The sequence below is a fragment of the Echeneis naucrates genome, chromosome 2, assembly GCF_900963305.1.
Source record: "Echeneis naucrates chromosome 2, fEcheNa1.1, whole genome shotgun sequence".
In the NCBI taxonomy this organism is placed as follows: Eukaryota; Metazoa; Chordata; class Actinopteri; order Carangiformes; family Echeneidae; genus Echeneis; species Echeneis naucrates.
Window position 1 is genome coordinate 4,621,333 of NC_042512.1, and position 20,999 is coordinate 4,642,331.

Sequence of the window (20,999 nt, forward strand, 5' to 3'; positions counted from 1 at the left end):
AAGTCATGTCATGCTCGGTCTTCCTTGGGTATTTGGTAAAAACCAAAATGAGTCAGAATCTTTGCCTGCAGCGAGGAAGGGGCCGGTTGAATCTCTCTTTCCTCCATTATTGTCGTTTCTTCCTTGTTTTAGCGCTTACTGCGCATGCATATGTTCCAGAACCAGCTCCGTGGTGTCATCAGACAGCGTGCAGATTTGTTTTATTTTTCAAAATCAATTTTGGGACATTTTGAATCAATTCTGAATTGTAGTAAATGAGAATTGTGATATCTTTTCTTTTTTTACTTTTTTTTGGATACACCCCTAATATTCAGTGTTTTCTTGTTCCAACACGAGTCATGTGACTAAAGCAGACTAACTAAGATTCTAATTAAACTGACTTGATGAAACATTGAACACTCTTAAGCAGGAACTTTTCCTCCTAAAGTCACATCTGTCATTCTTTAATCAGGTTGAGGTGGTGCAGGTTGTCAGAGATCAGCTGTTCTTCTCTGGGCTCAGCTCTGAAGTCCAACCCCTCCCATCTCAGAGAACTGGACCTGAGTCACAACAATGACCTGAAGGATTCAGACCTGAAGGATCTGTCTGATCTTGTGAAGAGTCCGAACTTCAGACTGGAGACTCTGTGGTCAGTAGAGTTGGACTCAGTTAATGTTCCTTTCAGTAACATTGTTTAAATCCAGTATCAGAGCAAAGACTCAGTGTTTCCTGTGAACCTTCAAACTCCTCAGTGAAGCTGTGAGAGGAGAACAGAAACAGATTTCAGAATTAGACAGAAAGACAGAGAGAAAACAGTCAGCCAATCAGATCAGTCAGAGGACTGTTGTGATCATGTGACCATCAAATGAAGCAGATTCCAGCTGAAGAACTCAAAGATGTTCAGATTCTGGTCCTCGTCCATCAAACTGTCAGATCTGAGCTGAGACTGTTTGTTCTCTGATCAGGTTCATCTGTCACAGCTCTGAGATCAGTCTGACTGAAAGCTGCACATCACTGATCTTCTTTCATCACACTGTCACCATGTGGTCTTTCTGCAGACCAGAATCCTGTCTGTCTGTCTGTCTGTCTGTCTGTCTGTCTGTCTGTCTGTCTGCCTGAGTCTCTCTGTTTAAATGGACCTTCAGTAAATCATCAGTAAAGTGATGAACCTTCATGACTCAGCTCTTTGTCTCCACTGTGGACTCAGAGAAATGTGCTGAGTCAGCAGACTTGAGGTCTGTGAGTTTCCAGCTCAGTGTGTTCACTCCAACACGTTAACATGAGCTGAGAGGAAACAGCTGCTGCACATCTGGACTGAACAGGACTGAAGTCCCTGCAGGTCTTTATGCTGGATCTGCATCACTGACTGACAGCTGATGGACAGAGTCAGGAAACACTGATGGATCTGCTCTCTTCTTCTCTACACAGGTGGACGTGGTGAAGAGGAAGGTGTGTGTTGATGGAGGATCAGCTGCTTCCTGATGATCCAGATGTTGCAGCAGCAGCTTGTCCAGACTCTGGACCATGTTCCTGGGAGGTGGAGAGGAGAGCTTCATCCAGCAGAGACTGACAGAGGAATCAGAACTGGTCTGAGAACAGAGTCCAGTCCACCATGATCCCAGAGACTCCTCAAGTCCTCCTCTCCTCTCAGCCAGCTCCTCCAAACTCCACCTGGGGTTTAGGTTCAGCTTCTTCTGGACCCTTTGGGCTGCTTTGGGAACATTTCTACAAGCATTTTTTGTTGATATAAAACATTTTCTTGTGAAACACGTGACTGTCAGTCGGCATGGATGAAACTTTTAAATTGGCCCTTTTTTCCCTTAATAAAATGTAAACATGTTTTGTTTGTTTTTTTGTTTCTTTTTTATCTCAAATAATTCTTATTCTTAATTTTTATTTTTATTTTAAATTCTTCTTTTTAACATGTTGAAAAAAAAAATCTTATGTAAATAAATAACATGATACTGAAAGAGCAAAACTTGGGACACTGCAGCAGTTTATCTACTGAAAGGAAAATTTTTATTTAGTGTCCTGAATGATCTTTGTATGACAAACAACATCCTGTTTTAATCTGGGAGGATGGTGATGTGGCCCAGGTGGGGATATTGTCTTGTTTATTTTTATATTTTAATGTGTAAAGCACTTTGTGTAACATTATTAGTTTGAAAAGCGCTGTATAAATAAAGGTCAAATGATTGATATTGTAGCATACTGCCCAGTAATGTGTGTTACTGCTGTGTTCTCATATCAAGCTCATGTTCACCTTCTTTCTTTCACAGGGAGAACATGAAAGAAGCTGAAGCTGAACTCAGCCTTCCAACTTTAGTGCTCCGTGTCACAGACTGATCCATTTTCTGACGTTATAGTCCACACCAGGCTGCAGCCTCTCTGTGTGACACTTTGTTCATCATTATTTTCACACTTTAGTTCCTGCTTCTTTTCATTTAGGCTCCATGTAGGCTGTTCATGATGACTTTGTTTGTGTGTGGCTGTTTTCTTCTGAATGTGGGATCTCTGTCTGAATGAAAGTTTCACAATCACTGCCTCAGACTGCATTCAGAAGGAATTGTTGAAGTCATAGAAGCTGAAGAGTTGATGATCAGAGGCTGACAGCTAAAGGAAGCTAGAATGCACACTGCTCTCTGACAGAGTCGGCCTCCCTCCACATTTAGGAGGCTTTTTCACTTCTTACAACAGCTGACAAAGGGCTCATCTGGGATTTGAACCCCGGACCTGTCACACCCTGAGCCAGAATCATCCTGATTGTTCCTGGAATGGTTTGGTTAGTCAGAGTGTGTCTGTGTGTGTTCTTGTCTCTCTGAGTGGTTGGAAATGAAAATGGAGATCGGTAGAAGCAGATGACTCTGAGGATGAATGAATGTTTCACTGACAACATCAACAACTGTTTACTCACCTCTATGAGGCTGTGTGACGTCACTGGAGATCAAAGGCATTTCCTGTCCTTCATCGCTCTCCCACGCGACACCAACTCAAACGTCACACTCGCATTAGATTCAGCCGGAACGGCGCATGCGCACGAAGAATCTCAAGCTTGTCTCGCGAACGAATGAAGTGAAACACAAATCAGCTGTTATTAGACAAATAAGTGGCGTTAAATTGAACTAAAACCAAATCCTTCAATCCTTCCAAATCATCCTTCTACTTATTAAAATGTGTCTTTTCCTGCTTTCGCTCATTTTTGGAATCACAGACTGAGCGAAGGTGCGCACCTCGTCCACTGTGTGTGTGTGTGTGTGTGTGTGTGTGTGTGTGTGCTCTCTCTGCTGGTCTGAGCTCTCAGTTCATTTAAATGCTTTGCTGGGTCTGTCTGTCTGTATCATGTCAGAAACTCTGAAACACTCTGAACTTCTTTAAAACACGGTGGATTTACTGATATGAGAGTGTCCATGATGGATTATTGTAGAAATATATCAACTTTAATGTAAATACATTGTTGTATATAAACACAGAAATTACAATAATCATCTGTAAAACTTGTAAAAAAATGTTGCCGTCTCACTCAGCGGAGGAGCTTGTTTTTGAACCTGTGTGAGAAAAACAGAAAAAAGAAGACTCTCTCTGATCGGGTTAGTTGCCACGTTATAAAATGCAGGAAGTTCTTCTGAACATGTCAGAAAGTGTTGAAAGCTGCTGATGAATAGAGATTCGTGACTTCATGGTGAAAGTCGTTAAATAAGCATTGGTGGTTCAGTGGTAGAATTTTTCGCCTGCCACGCGGGAGGCCCGGGTTCGATTCCCGGCCAATGCAGAGTAACTTTTTACCAACATCCAGATGTTAGAAACACAGTGCTGCTTGGAAAATACCCTGATAGACTCCAACACACTGTGACTTTGTGAAACAACCAGTGGAGCCCCCTGGTGGTCAGTAGAAGTGCAGCCCCTCTGAGCTGGTGGCAGACCAAGGCTTCAGTCTGCACACATCTTCCACATGTGATGGCACACACACTGTGTATTGTGGCAACATCCGTCCCCTCAGAGAGAATCTGCTCTTTAACCCTCCTGTCGTTTTCACCCCCCGCCCCTTACTTTAGTGTTCCTGCTCTGTTTGATACGGTGGCCGGTAAGTGCAAAACTAAATTACAAAGTGCCAAACACTTTTACAAAGCGTCAAACAAATTTACATGTTGAGAAACATTTTTACATTTTATTCAACAAAATTACATAAAGAAAACACTTTTAACACGGACAAAACAAATTTACATTTTAGAAAACGAATTTACAAGTGGCAAAACAATTTTCCAAACGACAGAATCTTCCGGAAGGGGAATGTACCAAATGCCGGAAGTGATCCAGAGGAAGATTGACTGTGAGCTCAAAAAGTTTGTATCGGTTTGTGTGGCGGGAAAACTTTGCGGAGTGAAAGTTTATGGCAGCATGGAGTAAATGATGTTTTGGCCGTTTTGTGGAAACAACTTGAGCCAATTTACGCGGTTGTGTTTTCCGTGCGGACGATCTGTAGAATGTTTAACGTTGACGAACGGACCAGACGGAAGGAGCACGCGCACAGGAGACATCTAATAAACAGCCGGAAAATGCTAAACAAGCTAAGTGTAGCATCGCGCTAACTAGCTGAAGCCGCTGTCAGACATGCAGTGAATTAAAGTGCACCGTTTCATTTTGCAGCCAATCGTTGTCTTCACGGAATAGCAACGCGTTTAGTTAGTATGCGTTGCTAGTTTTTTATTTATTTATTTGTTAGGCTTTCAGTTATGCTAAATGCACAATTGTTGCTGATTGTTTTAGCTGCTGCTAACTTTCTGTTTTGATACGGAACTCCGTTCATTCCAGCAGAACAACCATGAACATCATATAAACAATTCATGGAGGACAGAAAGTCACAGTCAAAAGAACTGTGGGCCGAAAGGAAACAGGTCCAGGTACGTGTGTGGATATATCTGTAAAATATGGAAGTAAATATGTGTGTGTGTGAAATGAATGATATCTTTTTGTTATTTTAGCAGATAAACATGGATTGATGGCGCCACATGGAGCTGATTTAAAAGCTCAGAGAGGGAAAACACTCCCATTATATACAGATCCGGAGGTAGCAGCACCTGATCTACTGAAGCAAGCTGTCCAAGAAATGAGAACATTTAACAAGAAGATGGATGAAGGAGCAGACCTTCTTTTGTATCCAGACTGTTCAGAGGTGCTCCATGTGCCTGGGTCAGAAAGCCCATTCAAACTGGCAGAATATAAAAAGGAAATAGGAAAGGCACTTTTTTCATTTGCCTAGAAACACACTTTAGAGGAGGTTTGTGGATCTCTTCATTCAACATTTTTACATATTTATTTACTCTGATGTAGCATAATTAATAATGTGTTGTTTGTTTTTACTACAGAGGTTGATACATCAGACTCTGATTCTGAAATTGTCATCACATCGAGGAGCACAGCTGAATTCAATGCAGCTGAAACTGTGGTATGTTCATTTTTACATTTTGTACTTTTATTCAGTTTTTTTTTTTTTTTTTTTTTTTTTTTATCGACAGGATATGCATTTGGTTTAAAGTATTAAGTCTAAGAACCAAGTCTTGATTATTTGGCATTTACTATTCCAGTCAGACACCCTGATAACTTTTCACCATTGATATATACTGTATGTGGTGAGGGAACAATAATGGAAGCTGTTTAAAGTTGCTGACAATTGTGTGCTTTTCTTCTCAGGTTTTTGAACCAAAAAAACACAGTTCTCCCAAATGAAAACCTGAAGATAAAGGGTAGGTATTAGTTTTTACAACAGAAGTAATTTGTCTTTAAGTTGTTGATGTGATTGTGATGAACATGTGGTAGTAAATACCATACGTGTGATATAATTTATAAGAAAATAATCTCTTATTTATAAATCTTATGGTTCCTCTCTACCTCTAAATGTTACTCAAAGCTCTGTTATACTCTGTATCATAAAGTTCATCAGTTTATCAATTTTATCATGTTTCAGAGATTCATCCACAGCTCAGCCTGGACAGGTATTAAGGCAGATTATGGCAGCCTGATGTTCTTTGCTTTCAGTGTGTTGTTTCAGACATTTTCATTTGTTTTTCAGACAGTAATATCTGACACTGAGGATCTGGATCCACCTGAAACAAATCCAGTCAGGAGTACTTGCTACAGGTAAGTAAAAAAACAACAGCGACTCACTTAATTTAATTTTAATTTATTGATTACATGGGAAAGATATTTGCATTTGTAAGATGTTCAACATATTCTGAAACCTGTGACATGCTGGTAAAATTCACAGATGATGCTGTTTTGGAAGAAGGAATTGACACAGGTGGGCCGAGGCGAGAGTTTTTAACTCTACTGATGAAACATCTGAAAGACCGACCCATTTCTGATGGACCAGAAGGACATCAGTTCTTGGTGTACAATGTAAATGGTATGAACAGGGTTAGATGTAAACAATACTAATGGTTAATGATCATTAACTTTATATATCACATGACATACGCTTTGTTGCTTGAACTATTTTTCAAAAACATGTTTCATCTCAGATTGAGAATGTTTCTTCAGTGGATGCTCTGTGAGAATGCATCATGAGACGCAGCACAATGTTACAGACAGCAGGCTGTCTGAGACGTGTTGCTCCTGTTGAAGAAAAGAAAGAAATCGTGTCAGACTCCCTCCGATGGTACATTATTGACCGCATCTCATCTGTAATTGACAGGTAAGATCATATTTGTAATGATGTGATTGTTATTTTTTTGTATTTAAGATGTTTTAGTTTGAAATGCCTCATCATCCCCCTCTGTGGTTTATTAAGAATGTATATTTTTTAGCTCTGAGTCAGTGTGTCAGAATGTGTGCCTTAGTTTAGTATAATTGCTGTGTGATGTCTGTCTCCCCTTCCTCTGTCTTATGCCAATCAAAAGGTGCTCATGTCATTCCAGTCTTGTGTTTGTGTGCGTAATTCTTGCAGTCTGTAGAGTAACAATTACCCTGCCAAGTGCAAAGCAAGACACAGAGTTCTTCTTTAAATCAGTAATGTTCAACACACAACCATTTTTACTCATTTCTATATGTTTGGGTGGATAGTCATTTTAGAAAACATTGAAGTTTCTTTAGGTCATTTAAATGTGAAACAATGTTTGTGCTGACTTTTTAGATTCAAAGATGGTCTTTCAGCTCTTCAGTTTCTGACTGCACTGCAGCAACAGCCTACTTTGCTGGCCCCTGTCCTGTGCCACTCTGAAAAGCCACTCACTGGTCTGGAACTTGAGACTCTTCAAACCTGACCTCAGTCCATCAGGAAGTAACAGGAGACTTAAAGAAAGTCAAACTTTGGGCTACTGGGCGGACTGTGTCTTTGATTGTGAAGGTTTGTAAATCACTATTTATTTTTTTATAATTTGTTGAGAAAATACATTGTCAAGATGTAACTGAAGGTTTTCTTTGCAGAAGGTCAGGCTGCTGTGTCTCTGGAGGATGTTTTGATGTTTGCAACTGGGCTGACTTCACCTCCCCCGTCCGGATTGGAACCATCGCCAAGAATAGAGTTCCTGGATGACTCTCCATTCCCAGTTCCCAATACATGTTCAAACACATTGAAATTAGCACTCCTAGATTCACACACTGTGTTTAAGTCACACATGGACTTGTAACTGTAACTTGTAATTGGTAACTAGATCACCCCTCAAGACCAGACTCCGAAAAGGCGTTTTTTTTTTTTTTTGTTAGTTTTTGTTCTCTCCACACAGTTAAGTTTTAGACAAAACAAATTTCAAGAAGTTTTGTATTCCATACTTACAAAAATATAGGACTCATTACTTTGCTATAATTTTTATCAATTGATTTCAAACTCAGCAAAAATGCAGCTGTGACACTTGGTGTTCAGACAGACTGCAGTGTTCCACCACTCCAAATCAGATTTCATAGTTTGTCATTCACTTTTCCTTGTGATGTTTCCAAATGATTCTGGTACCTGTTCATCTGAAGAAATGAAACAATGGGAATGCAAATGTTATGTTGACAAACAATAAAAAAATTACAAATATTTCCTTCTGATTGCATCTGTGATAGATTGGTTATGAGTTTTTTCCAAACTATTTTAAGAGAGAAAAATTGCATGTTTTTCAGTCATGGCAATATTTGATTCAATTCTGTGTTACTTGTCTAATACCAAATCACAGCACAGTCATCTCATGGCTCTTGACATGTATATTAAAAAAAATTATTAATAAAAAAAAAAAAAAAAAAAGAAATAGGACAGAAACCCCAATGAACAAGCACTTGATAATGTGGAAGGGAAAATTCCCTTTGTCACTGACTCACAGCTGAGCAGTTTCTTTCAGCTTCATGTACAGTTCTGCTGCAGACTCACAGTTCTCTGGCTTCTGTAGTTGTTTGTGCTCCATAACAAAGTCAAAGTCCTCCTGCATGTTTGAGTCCCCACATGGAGCTATTGACAGGCTCGCCTCTGGAACAGCATCCAAGTCAGCTGGTTCAATCTCAAATCCAGTCTGTGGAGCCAAATCTGTGTTAGATACAATAAAAAGCATTTATATTATTTATTTACATTTAAGCAATAAATAAATAAAACAAACATGGAAATATCCATCCATCACCAATATTACCTGTGTGGTCAGCAGTACAGTTCATTGGACATGACGCTGTTCTGGAAGTGTGAATCCTGTGACTGTTCCACAGTCTCACACACTCATCCAACATCACCATAGCAACATCTCAGAAGGCACTGATGCTCATGGCTCCCGTTGAAGTATCCAGCAAACAACTCCATCCAGAACTGAGACCTGTAGAAATGGATAGAATCGGAAGTAAATATAGATTAGTAAAAGTGGGACTCATTAAAATCTAATTCATTAAAGGCTTTGAAATTAATTAATTGAAATGAACGCGTTAAAGTCCCAGCCTCAGTTATTATATATGTTTAGAGGAGTTCATCTGAGATAGAACATAAAGATAAAAATCAAATGAAAGGTCAGTCATAATAAAATGACTTCATGAAGGCCACTTACCTTCCCCTTCTAAATATGGCCCACCAGGATTCAACACGCTGCTTATTCGTGGATGAGCCATACATGTGGCTGGACGGCCCAGAGCAGCAGTCATCATGATGGAGGCGTAGGGGAGACTGAATGGCAGCCATAATGCCATTCTCCGTGCCACAATCAGTCCTCAGTCTCATGAGAGGAGATTCTCAGCGATCACTGTTGGCTTCTTGTTATTTGTCGGTCCACATTGGAGCCACAGCACTTTAGGTGAAAAAATCCATCCATGCGTCCTGAGAGAGCCAGTTTATCAGAACCATCTGCATGCCACATACAGTTCGCTCCCATTGAGTAGCAGCTTCTTCTTAGAAACCTTCTGCGTGCTCTCTCATTCATCACATCATCTCTCTTCACTGGAAGATTGGACTTTTGTCTGAGTACCTGCCACATCGTCCGATAGCCAAACAGTTGTCCAGGTCCACGAAGTTCCAACTTGATGGCGTTTGGAGAGGAATCATCCTTTTAAGAGTCCGCAGGCTGATGTTTGCACCGTGTAAACTTCACATCATGCTTCAGTAGATCAGGTGCTGCTACCTCCGGATCTGTATATAATGGGAGTGTTTTCCCTCTCTGAGCTTTTAAATCAGCTCCATGTGGCGCCATCAATCCATGTTTATCTGCTAAAATAACAAAAAGATATCATTCATTTCACACACACACACATATTTACTTCCATATTTTACAGATATATACACACACGTACCTGGACCTGTTTCCTTTCGGCCCACAGTTCTTTTGACTTTGACTTTCTGTCCTCCATGAATTGTTTATATGATGTTCATGGTTGTTCTGCTGGAATGAACGGAGTTCCGTATCAAAACAGAAAGTTAGCAGCAGCTAAAACAATCAGCAACAATTGTGCATTTAGCATAAATATACGCCTAAAATAAAAAAAATAAAAAAACTAGCAACGCATACCAACTAAACGCGTTGCTATTCCGTGAAGACAACGATTGGCTGCAAAATGAAACGGTGCACTTTAATTCACATCATGTCTGACAGCGGCTTCAGCTAGTTAGCGCGATGCTACACTTAGCTTGTTTAGCATTTTCCGGCTGTTTATTAGATGTCTCCTGTGCGCGTGCTCCTTCCGTCTGGTCCGTTCATCAACGTCAAACATTCTACAGATCGTCCGCACGGAAAACACAACCGCGTAAATTGGCTCAAGTTGTTTCCACAAAACGGCCAAAACATCATTTACTCCATGCTGCCACAAACTTTCACTCTGCAAAGTTTTCCCGCCACACAAACCGACACAAACTTTTTGAGCTCACAGTCAATCTTCTTCTGAATCACTTCCGGCATTTGGTACATTTCCCTTCCGGAAGATTCTGTCGTTTGGAAAATTGTTTCGCAACTTGTAAATTTGTTTTCTCAAATGTCAATTTGTTTTGTCCGTGGGAAAAGTGTTTTTCTTGTGTCATTTTGTTGAATAAAATGTAAAAATGTTTCCCCAACATGTAATTTTGTTTGACGCTTTGTAAAAGTGTTTGGCACTTTGTAATTTAGTTTTGCACTTACCGGCCACCGTATCAAACAGAGCAGGAACACTAAAGTAAGGGGCGGGGGGTGAAAACGACAGGAGGGTTAAAGAGCAGATTCTCTCTGAGGGGACGGATGTTGCCACAATACACAGTGTGTGTGCCATCACATGTGGAAGATGTGTGCAGACTGAAGCCTTGGTCTGCCACCAGCTCAGAGGGGCTGCACTTCTACTGACCACCAGGGGGCTCCACTGGTTGTTTCAAAAAGTCACAGTGTGTTGGAGTCTATCTGGGTATTTTCCAAGCAGCACTGTGTTTCTAACATCTGGATGTTGGTAAAGAGTTACTCTGCATTGGCCGGGAATCGAACCCGGGGCTCCCGCGTGGCAGGCGACAATTCTACCACTGAACCACCAATACTTATTTAACTACCGATACGAATCTCCAGGCGCCAGCAGACCTGTTTGTATGCAACAATGCTGATAAAGCTGATATCTTTCTATAATAATCCATCATGGACTGCTGGACACTTTCATGTCAGTAAATCCACCGTGTTTTAAAGAAGTTCAGAGTGTTTCAGAGTTTCTGACATGATACAGACAGACAGATCCAACAAAGTATTTAAATGAACTGAGAGCTCAGACCAGCAGAGAGAGCACACACACACACACACACACACAAACAGTGGATGAGGTGCGCAGCTTCGCTCAGTCTGTGATTCAAAAAATGAGTTAGCAGGAAAATAAGCATTTTAATAAGTAGAAGGAGGAACAAACCAACAGATTTGGTTTTCGTTCAATTTAACGCCACTTATTTGTCTAATAACAACTGATTTGTGTTTCACTGCGAGTGTGACGTTTGAGTTGGTGTCGCGTGGGAGAGCGATGAAGGACAGGAAATGCCTTTGATCCCCAGTGACGTCACACAGAAAACACAAAACAGACATCTGAGTATGTGGGAGGAACAAACCAACCGATTTGGTTTTAGTTCAATTTAACGGCACTTATTTGTCTAATAACAGCTGATTTGTGTTTTACTTCATTAGTTTGCGAGACGAGTGTGAGCTTCTCTGTGCGCATGCGCCATTCGTCTGACTCTTTGACCCTTCCGTCTTTGATCTCCAGTGACGTCACACAGTCTCATGGAGGTAAGCAGTTGTTGATGTTGTCAGTGAAACATTCATTCATCCTCAGAGTCATCTGCTTCTACCGATCTCCATTTTCATTTCCAGCCACTCAGAGAGACAAGAACACACACAGACACACTCTGACTAACCAAACCATTCCAGGAACAATCAGGATGATTCTGGCTCAGGGTGTGACAGGTCCGGGGTTCAAATCCCAGATGAGCCCTTTGTCAGCTGTTGTAAGAAGTGAAAAAGCCTCCTAAATGTGGAGGGAGGCCGACTCTGTCAGAGAGCAGTGTGCATTCTAGCTTCCTTTAGCTGTCAGCCTCTGATCATCAACTCTTCAGCTTCTATGACTTCAACAATTCCTTCTGAATGCAGTCTGAGGCAGTGATTGTGAAACTTTCATTCAGACAGAGATCCCACATTCAGAAGAAAACAGCCACACACAAACAAAGTCATCATGAACAGCCTACATGGAGCCTAAATGAAAAGAAGCAGGAACTAAAGTGTGAAAATAATGATGAACAAAGTGTCACACAGAGAGGCTGCAGCCTGGTGTGGACTATAACGTCAGAAAATGGATCAGTCTGTGACACGGAGCACTAAAGTTGGAAGGCTGAGTTCAGCTTCAGCTTCTTTCATGTTCTCCCTGTGAAAGAAAGAAGGTGAGCATGAGCTTAATATGAGAACACAGCAGTGTGCATCATGGTGCTCATGTTCATATAGAAAGAAGGAGGAAAAGCAGCAGCTCTGGTTTGCTGTTTCACTCCCTTTCCCTCCCCGCTATGAGCTGTCACTCACCCACAGCACATACTGTAGACTGGTTCACAGTCAGACTCATGATTCATGACTCATTGGTTCAGAGTGGAACTCATGAGTCCCAGTTCAGCAGCAGCACATTCACACACTGAGCTGAGAGTCTGCTGCACGACTCCGCTAGAACATTATTGGACTGTATTATATCACTATATCAGTCAATGAATCAATTAACCAACAAATCAATCCCTACTTTAAACTTTTTGTTTATTTATACAGCCCTTTTCAAACATATCAATGTTGCACAAAGTGCTTTACACATTAAATGATAAAAATAAACATGAATATATCCCCCACCCAGGCCACATCACCATTCATTCATACAGAGACACTCGGATAAAAACAGGAAGTTATGTTTGTCTCACAAAGGGCATTTAAAGGTCAACCTCATTTCTGTCTCTGTCTCTCCCAGTTCCTCTCCTCTCTCTCCCTGTCCTCAGCCTGCAGATGGTTATTCATTGCCATCCCATGTTCCTGCAACACCTGCTGCTCCCTTATCCCCATGAATTCTGTACTACTACTCCATGGAGTCCTTGCAGCATCATGTTCCTGCCTACACCTGTTTGAATATCCCCCTCCTGCTTTCATTCTCTCCACCCACCTGCCCCTCTCTCCCTCTAAGCCTGTGTGAGATGTTGGGTTCAGTGGGCAGCAAACAATTCTTGGTTACAGAAAACAACCAGAGCATGATGGAAACATAATCAGTGTGCAGACTGATGGACTTTCAGGAACTAAAAGTGATTTAGACAGTAAAGTCCAGATCTGTCTCCAATCTGGAACTGACGGAGACTCCAGAGCTGAGAAGTGAGGCCAACAGTGAATTGTCTCAGTTTCTAGTTTCAAGTCTCTTTCAGTACAACTTCCTCAGAGACACTGAACCAGAGCAGATGAAGAACCCAGCATAGAGAGGTTCAGTGAATGTGGTGTTGAAGGTGTGGAGGTGGATCAGTGAGTCAGAGGAGACTCTGTAGAAGGACAGAGAGCCAGCAGGACAGTCCACAAACACTGCTACTCTGTGAGAGTCAGAGGAGGAGAACGATGCTTTTCTGCTGTTGTGCCAGACAGAGTAACCACCCTTAGAGCAGGTCAGACTAAAGGACTGATCATTGTGTCCAAACAAACAGTCAGCACTGTGTCCTTTCCTTCTGATTCCTCTGTAGCTCACTGAGATATGAACCTCTCCACTCCACCTCCCAGTAACAGCGACCAGTCAGACCATTTCTACACAGCAGCTGAGGAAAGATATCAAATCTGTCTGGATGAACAGGATATGACTGATCCTCTGCTACATGCGTCACCTTCCTGTTGTTGTCAGACAGTTTGAGGTTTCTGTGGATTGTGTTTGTGTCCAGTTCCAGTTCACAGACATCTGATGGAGAGAACAAGAAACAACAGCTGCAGTTTATCATCTGTTCATTTATCAACAACTTTACTGAAAGTGAATCATTCAAACTTACATTTCATCACCTGTGAATAATGTTTGACTACATTTAAATGAAAAGCCAACAATCCAGTTAGAACATCAACAGTTACTGAACATGAGAGTCAAGATGTCAGCAATGTTCTGCTTTTTTTCTGCTGTGGAGTCAAAGACGACGGCTGATGGAGATCCACATCAATAAACACATGAAGTGTTGATCCTGAATGAAACTCATCTTTGTACTTCAGTCAGAAATGTAAAAATCTAGTGCAACATGAGCAGCTGAGTTTTCATGAATCAAAGTGAAAACACACTCACACTTCCTCAGACCAGGTCTCAGTCTCTGTGGTCCACCATGGTCCATCCTGGAGGAAGAAACAGAGTCAGGATCAACTTGATCCACCATCAAACATGAAGCAGAGTTCCTCAGAGCTGTCCAGACCTGAGAGTGTCCAGTCTCCAGTCTGGATCCTCCAGTCCAGCAGACAGAAGCTTCACTCCTGAGTCTCCTGGATGATTGTAGCTCAGGTCCAGTTCTCTCAGATGGGAGGGGTTGGAGCTGAGAGCTGAGGCCAGAGAAGAACAGCCTTCCTCTGAGACCAGGCATCCTGACAGACTGAACGCACACAATAAAAAATGCTTTGTGAGGATGACAATGTCAGATGAAAGAACTACTGAATAAAAATGAGCAAACAGGCTTCAGTTTCTACACTCGTAGATCATCATGTAATCTGCTGCACTTTAATGGATCCTTATGTGCAAAACGACGACAAACACTGCATAGTGATGCATTGATTCTGCTCGATGGTGCAGTCTTTAAGCCCCTTAAATATTTTCCTGAATGACGACTCCATCATCACAACTGTGAAAGATGGCAAAGGTGTCTTCCTGCAGTAAATTGCTATGTTGATGATACTAAGCTTTACATTACCATGTCCGAATGTCTCAGGTCTAACTGATGCTCTTTTAAGTTGAATTACAAATATGCAGTCATGGATGGCAAACTATTTCCTCTGGCCGTGGTTGTGAGGTCAGACGCTTTTCTGTGTGGATGGCTGCCTAAGGTTTCTTCATCTGGTTCCTCTGTGCACAGTCATTTTAATGAGCGTTTTACTGCTTAAGTTGTATGTTTATTTTTTCTCAGATTCCTCAGTTGTTACTGTTTCTTTTTTTCACTTTAAACCTGTAAAGCACTTTGTGTTGCTGATTGGTATGAAAAATGCAATTAAATCAAGTTTGACTTGATATTTCAAGGAAAATAACATTTCTGTAATTAAAACCAAACATTTCAATACTAACCCGAGTCCTTCCAGCTCACAGTGTGGACTCTTCAGTCCAACACACAGCAGCTTCACTCCTGAATCCTGCAGGTTGTTGTTACTCAGGTCCAGATCTCTCAGACTAGAGGACTGGGAGCTGAGGACTGAGGACAGAGCTTCACAGCTTCTGTCTGAGAGGTTACAGCCACTCAGTCTGAAGAGGAATCAGAAAAACACGATAAGTGATTTAAAAAACATTTCTTTAAAGCCTCAAATAAAGAAAGATTTATTTGATCTATTTGGATTTTTTTGTTCGCACATACAGAACTTTGTTGGAGGCTTTGACCACTGGCAGCAGCCTCAGAAGAGCCTCCTCTGAAGCAGAGTATTTCTTCAGGTCAAACACGTCCAGATCTTTTTCTGATGACAGTAAGATGAAGACCAGAGCTGACCATTGAGCAGGAGACAGTTTATCTGTGGAGAGACGTCCTGATCTCAGGGACTGTTGGATCTCCTCCACCAGAGAACCATCATTCAGTTCATTCAGACAGTGAAACAGGTTGATACTTTTCTCTGGAGACAGATTCTCACTGATCTTTGTCTTCATGTACTGGACTGTTTTCTGATTGGTCTCTGAGCTACTTCCTGTCTGTGTCACCAGGCCTCGTAGGAGAGTTTGGTTGGTCTGCAGTGAAAGACCCAGAAGGAACCGGAGGAACAAGTCCAGGTGTCCATGTGGACTCTGTAAGGCCTTATCCACAGCACTCTGGTAGAGAATTAAAGGTTCAGGGGTTGTTTTTAACAGTTTTGACCGCAAGTAGGTTGTTTGTTCTTCTGATATCAGATTGACTCCTGAGTTGATGAAGGTCAGATGGACATGAAGAGCAGCCAGAAACTCCTGAACACTCAGATGGACGAAGCAGAAGACCTTGTCCTGGTACAGCCCTGTCTCCTCTTTGAAGATCTGTGTCAACACTCCTGAGTAAACTGATGCTGCTCTGATATCGATGCCACACTCTGTCAGGTCTGATTCATAGAAGATCAGGTTTCCTTTCTGCAGCTGCTCAAAAGCCACTTTTCCCAGAGACTCAATCATCTTCCTGGTCTCTGGACTCCAGTGTGGATCTGACTCAGCTCCTCCATCGTACTTGACCTTCTTCACTTTGGAGTGAACCACCAGGAAGTGGATGTACATCTCAGTCAGGGTCTTGGGCAGCTCTCCTCCCTCTCTGGTCTTCAACACCTCCTCCAGAACTGTAGCAGTGATCCAGCAGAAGACTGGGATGTGGCACATGATGTGGAGGCTTCGTGAGGTCTTGATGTGGGAGATGATCCTGCTGGCCTGCTCCTCATGTCTGAACCTCTTCCTGAAGTACTCCTCCTTCTGGGGGTCATTGAACCCTCTGACCTCTGTCACCATGTCAACACACTGAGGAGGGATCTGATTGGCTGCTGCAGGTCGTGTGGTTATCCAGAGGCGAGCAGAGGGAAGCAGTTTCCCCCTGATGAGGTTTGTCAGCAGCACGTCCACTGAGGTGGACTCTGTAGGATCAGTCAGGACCTCAGTGTTGTGGAAGTCCAGAGGAAGTCGACACTCATCCAGACCGTCAAAGATGAACACAACCTGGAAGTGATCAAAGCTGCACATTCCTGCTTCTTTGGTTTCAGTGAAGAAGAGATGAACAAGTTCCACCAAGCTGAACTTCTTCTCTTTCAGCACATTCAGCTCTCTGAAGGTGAAGGGGAATGTGAACTCTATGTCCTGGTTGGCTTTGTCTTCAGCCCAGTCCAGAGTGAACTTCTGTGTTAAGACGGTTTTCCCAATGCCAGCCACTCCCTTTGTCATCACTGTTCTGATTGGTTGGTCTCTTCCAGGTGGGGCTTTAAAGATGTCTTCTTGTCTGATGCTTGTTTCTGCTCTGTCCTGTTTCCTGGATGCTGTTTCAATCTGTCTGACCTCATGTTCCTCATTGACCTCTCCAGTCCCTCCCTCTGTGATGTAGAGCTCTGTGTAGATCTGATTCAGAAGGGTTGGGTTTCCTGCTTTAGAGATCCCCTCAAACACACACTGGAACTTCTTCTTCAGGCCAGATTTCAGTTTACGCTGACAAACTTGAGCACGACTTTCTGAATAAACAAAAAACAAATTAGATTTAAAAAACTACAAGGTTGATATTTACTTTTCCTGAAGAATAAGAGTATGATCATATTCCTCTCCGTCTCCTCAGACTTTAGTAAATATCTAATTGATCCATCAAATTAAATCCTCTTACTGCTCTGCAGACAGTCAGCCAGCTCCTCCTGCTTCATCCTCCTCAGGAAGTTCACTGTGATCTTCAGAAATGCCTCTCTGCTCCTCCTCTGCTCTTCATCCGCCTCATCATCCTCATTCCTCATGAATTGTTGGTAATCTGGACTCAGACTCCTTTTGATTTTCTTCAGCTCGTTCTTCACAAAACAGACGATGTTCTCCTCCAGCAGCTGGAACACAATAACATCCTGTGTAAAGTTCACTCTCAGTATAAACTGATGGATCAAAGCATCAGATCATCAGTCAGCAGAGTTCAACTTTAGCTGCTGCTGTATCATCTGCTGCCACGTCTCTTTCCAGAGCTACACAGAAAGATTCAGACCTGCTGACTTCACTAAACTAACTTCACTGGTGTAACTTACTAAGTTTGACTTTAGATTCTGACAACACAGAGATCCTGATCATCACATGAAGACCAAACTGATACAGCCCTTCAACACATCAACTTAGGAAGTAAATAAACTTTTCTTTAAGATTCACTGTAGATGAAGAAGAAGGAGCAGAAATGTTTTGTAAAAGTCTCCAACAGACCATATTCATACAGAACATATCTGTTGGGGCTGATGGATTATTGCTCTGTGGTGAACTACAACTCCCAGTCCTCTCCCACTCTCTCCCACCCCAAACCTGTTCAATCCCAATTCAACTCCTGTCTGTCACAGAGTAAAGCTCTACTGGTCTAAAGAGTGCAGCTTCAAACTCAAGTCTTTGTTGGTGTCTGTTGTAGTCACTGGATGAACATTTACACACCATAAATATGGAGTCCAGGTCTGTGTGATGATGTTTGTCAGACTGAACTCTGAGGAGAAAAGACACAAACACACAGTTTGTTCCAGGAGTTTTCTATGAACACCAGAGAAACTGATAGACAAGCTTTGATACCTTTAATGAGTCAAACAACAACAAATGATCAGCTTTTACCTTTTTTCTTTGATAAAGTCATCCACAGACTGATCACTCTTCATGGACACACAGCTGGATACAGCAGACTGTTGTTCTCCCTTAAAGTAAATAGGTTGATGCATAGACCAATCACTCTTCATGGACACACAGCTCAATACAGGAGAATCTGGTCTTGACTTCTGGTTGCTAGAAGAAACAGAGTTGACATGAAAAGAATTAACCAAATAAATGGGCAGAAAATCATCAGTTTAAAATAAATCAGCCAGTTTTCATTCGTATAGCCACAAATCAGCCAGAATATTATATTGTGCAATGTTTTTATTGTTGTTGTTCATTTTAATAACATTTACATGTCACTTTCACTGTTTGGATGCTTTTCATTTGACTAAAGTGAAGTATTTTGCATAGAGTATTACTGACATGTGCAAGTCAAATAATAATAATAATAATAATAATAATAATAATAAGAAGAAGAAGACGAAGAAGAAGAAATATATCTCTACATGCAGGCAGCACAGCGGCATCGTGGTTAGTGGTGTTGCTCCAGCAGCCATGTCTGTAGGTCTGAGTGTGAGTGCGGCAGATTGTTTGTCTCTGTCTGTATCTGTGTGTTGGTCCTTTGATGGACTGGTGAATATGAATGAACGAATCTCCACATCCTGGTTGAGCTCCCAATAGAGACAAGGATAAACTAAACAGCAGCATTAAAAAAATGTAAGTGTCAGTGAGAGTGAATAATGATGGAGCAGTGATCTGAGTGCTGAGCTCTGACAGATGGACAGTTAGAGATCCTCATCTCACCTCTGAGCTTTGGTCTGACTCTCATGTTCCCCACACAGAGTGGTTTTAGAGGGAGGGGCTCCCTCCTCTCTGTCCTCACACTGATTCATAGCTGAGCCTCCACCTTCACACAAACACAACAAAAAGATTCATTAACACAGGATTTACATCACAGGACACATCATCATCATTACTGTCACTAACTTCAGCCTTTAACCCCCAACAACAAAATGTTTGACTTTTCTCTCTCTCTTTTTTGATTTCAGTCAGATTCTGCTATCAACAGAGAAAATTCCTGATTCATGTTATTTCCAATCTTCAATGTTATACATTGGCATTAGCACTAAATTTCAAACAAACTCAGATCACCATTTACTTTAAGTTGAAGAATTATTGAACCTTGACATAGTTATGATCACCATAGGTTGGCACATTTGAATGTCCAGAATTTTAATTAGATAAATTTTGGAAGGCCAAATGATTCCTTCAGAAGCCAAAAAAAACAAACAAACAAATGTTACAACTAAACCAGTCTGACCTGTCAGGAAACCCCAGACCAGAGGAGGTGGTTCTCTCATCTGATGAATATGATAAATCTTAAACATTTCTTTCTTTGACACATTATTTAAATACTGTGCCTCCACAACTTCACATAGAAATCAGTCTGATCTGTCAGTAATCACTTCAAGTTTCAGAGAAATGTATCTCAGATCTGATGGTGCTTCTTCTCCCTGCCCACTAGATGGTGGTATCTGACTGTGGGATGTGTTGACAGCGCTGTGATTTAATTCATGTCACCTTATTGAGCAAATAACTTGTGACAATGTAAAGATTTGCCTCAATTGATTCCCAACAATAAAAACAAACCTTCAGTGCATTCACTGTATCTGGAAATGCTCAGAGTGGACCATTAACAGTCAGAGTTCAATTTACTCATCCAAGTTCATCCAAAGTATCAGACCAGTTCTGACGTGCTCAGCTAGGAAATCAAATTCAGCCATATCAAGAAAGTTGATAAAGGTTTCTGCTTCAATTAAGATTAATTTGTGGTGACCACTTAAACACCTTTAAAAAAATTTAATCTGTTTTAACTCTGGTGATTTAAAATCTTGAGTTTACTAAGTCTAAGAATCTTACTTTATATCATATATATATTCACTGTGAATTCCAGATAAAATATTGATAGATTCAGTCTGTAAATAGGAAGAAAGGAAGGAAGGTAAATAAACATGTCTACTGTTGTCAGCACAGTGTGATCACAGTGATCCTGTTCACACATTTACAGATTCTCACCTGCTGAACTCACTTCAGGGAGACTTTCTGACACTTTCCAGCTTCATGTGAAGAGAAGAAGCTGCTTGTTCTCCCTCATCAGTCCTGGTGTCTGTTTGAGCTGAGGAAAAGTCACATCCTCATAACTTCAGAGTTCAATTATTAAAAGCTTTAGTGAGGTGAAACTGTTCTAACCTGTGTTAGAAACCAAATCAGTGCCAGAGGACTCTTTGGGATGGTGCTGTGATTCTGCAACAACACCTCTAATGTCCCGACCCTCAACTCAGCAGACGAAGATGTAAATGTGCTGCAACAATGTGAATTTCTAAGCATGGATAAAATTTTAAAATATCAGTAAGCAGTTAAGAGTCTGCGTGGTTTCCTCTGGGTACTCTGGTTTCCTCCCATCGTCCAAAGACATGCATGTACAGGTTAACTGGTGATGTTAAATTCACTGTAGGTGTGAGTGGTTGTTTGTCTCTGTTTGTCCTTATGTGTTGTCCCTGCAATGGACTGGTGACCTGTCCCCTTGCCCAATGTGAGCTGGGATTGGCTCCAGCAGCGCAGCAACCCGGATACGGATAAAAGAGGATGAAGATGAATGAGAGTGAGTGAGA

The 20,999-nt window shown here is 41.5% G+C and overlaps 1 protein-coding gene, 1 long non-coding RNA gene and 2 other non-coding genes across 4 annotated transcripts; 1 reads left to right on the forward strand and 3 right to left on the reverse strand.

Moving 5' to 3' along the window:
* Positions 1-3,676: 3,676 nt before the first annotated feature.
* On the forward strand, positions 3,677-3,748 carry trnag-gcc (transfer RNA glycine (anticodon GCC)). Its single transcript has one exon. It is a non-coding gene; the product is annotated as a tRNA-Gly (tRNA).
* Positions 3,749-10,841: 7,093 nt separating this feature from the next.
* Positions 10,842-10,912, reverse strand: trnag-gcc (transfer RNA glycine (anticodon GCC)). The gene has a single exon. It is a non-coding gene; the product is annotated as a tRNA-Gly (tRNA).
* A 1,621-nt stretch (positions 10,913-12,533) lies between these two features.
* On the reverse strand, positions 12,534-17,588 carry LOC115053020 (NLR family CARD domain-containing protein 3-like; the record flags this gene model as incomplete). Its single annotated transcript, XM_029517578.1, is given in 7 exon segments — positions 12,534-13,612; positions 13,614-13,806; positions 14,176-14,222; positions 14,300-14,473; positions 15,157-15,330; positions 15,440-17,243; positions 17,390-17,588. Coding segments are annotated over 7 exon segments (2,916 nt in total), but the record flags the coding sequence as incomplete, so codon positions are not given.
* A 586-nt stretch (positions 17,589-18,174) lies between these two features.
* Positions 18,175-19,195, reverse strand: LOC115053167 (uncharacterized). Its single transcript, XR_003841423.1, has 3 exons — positions 19,132-19,195; positions 18,349-18,516; positions 18,175-18,226 (listed from the first exon to the last, which is right to left on the reverse strand). It is a non-coding gene; the product is annotated as an uncharacterized LOC115053167 (long non-coding RNA).
* Between the last annotated feature and the right edge of the window lie 1,804 nt (positions 19,196-20,999).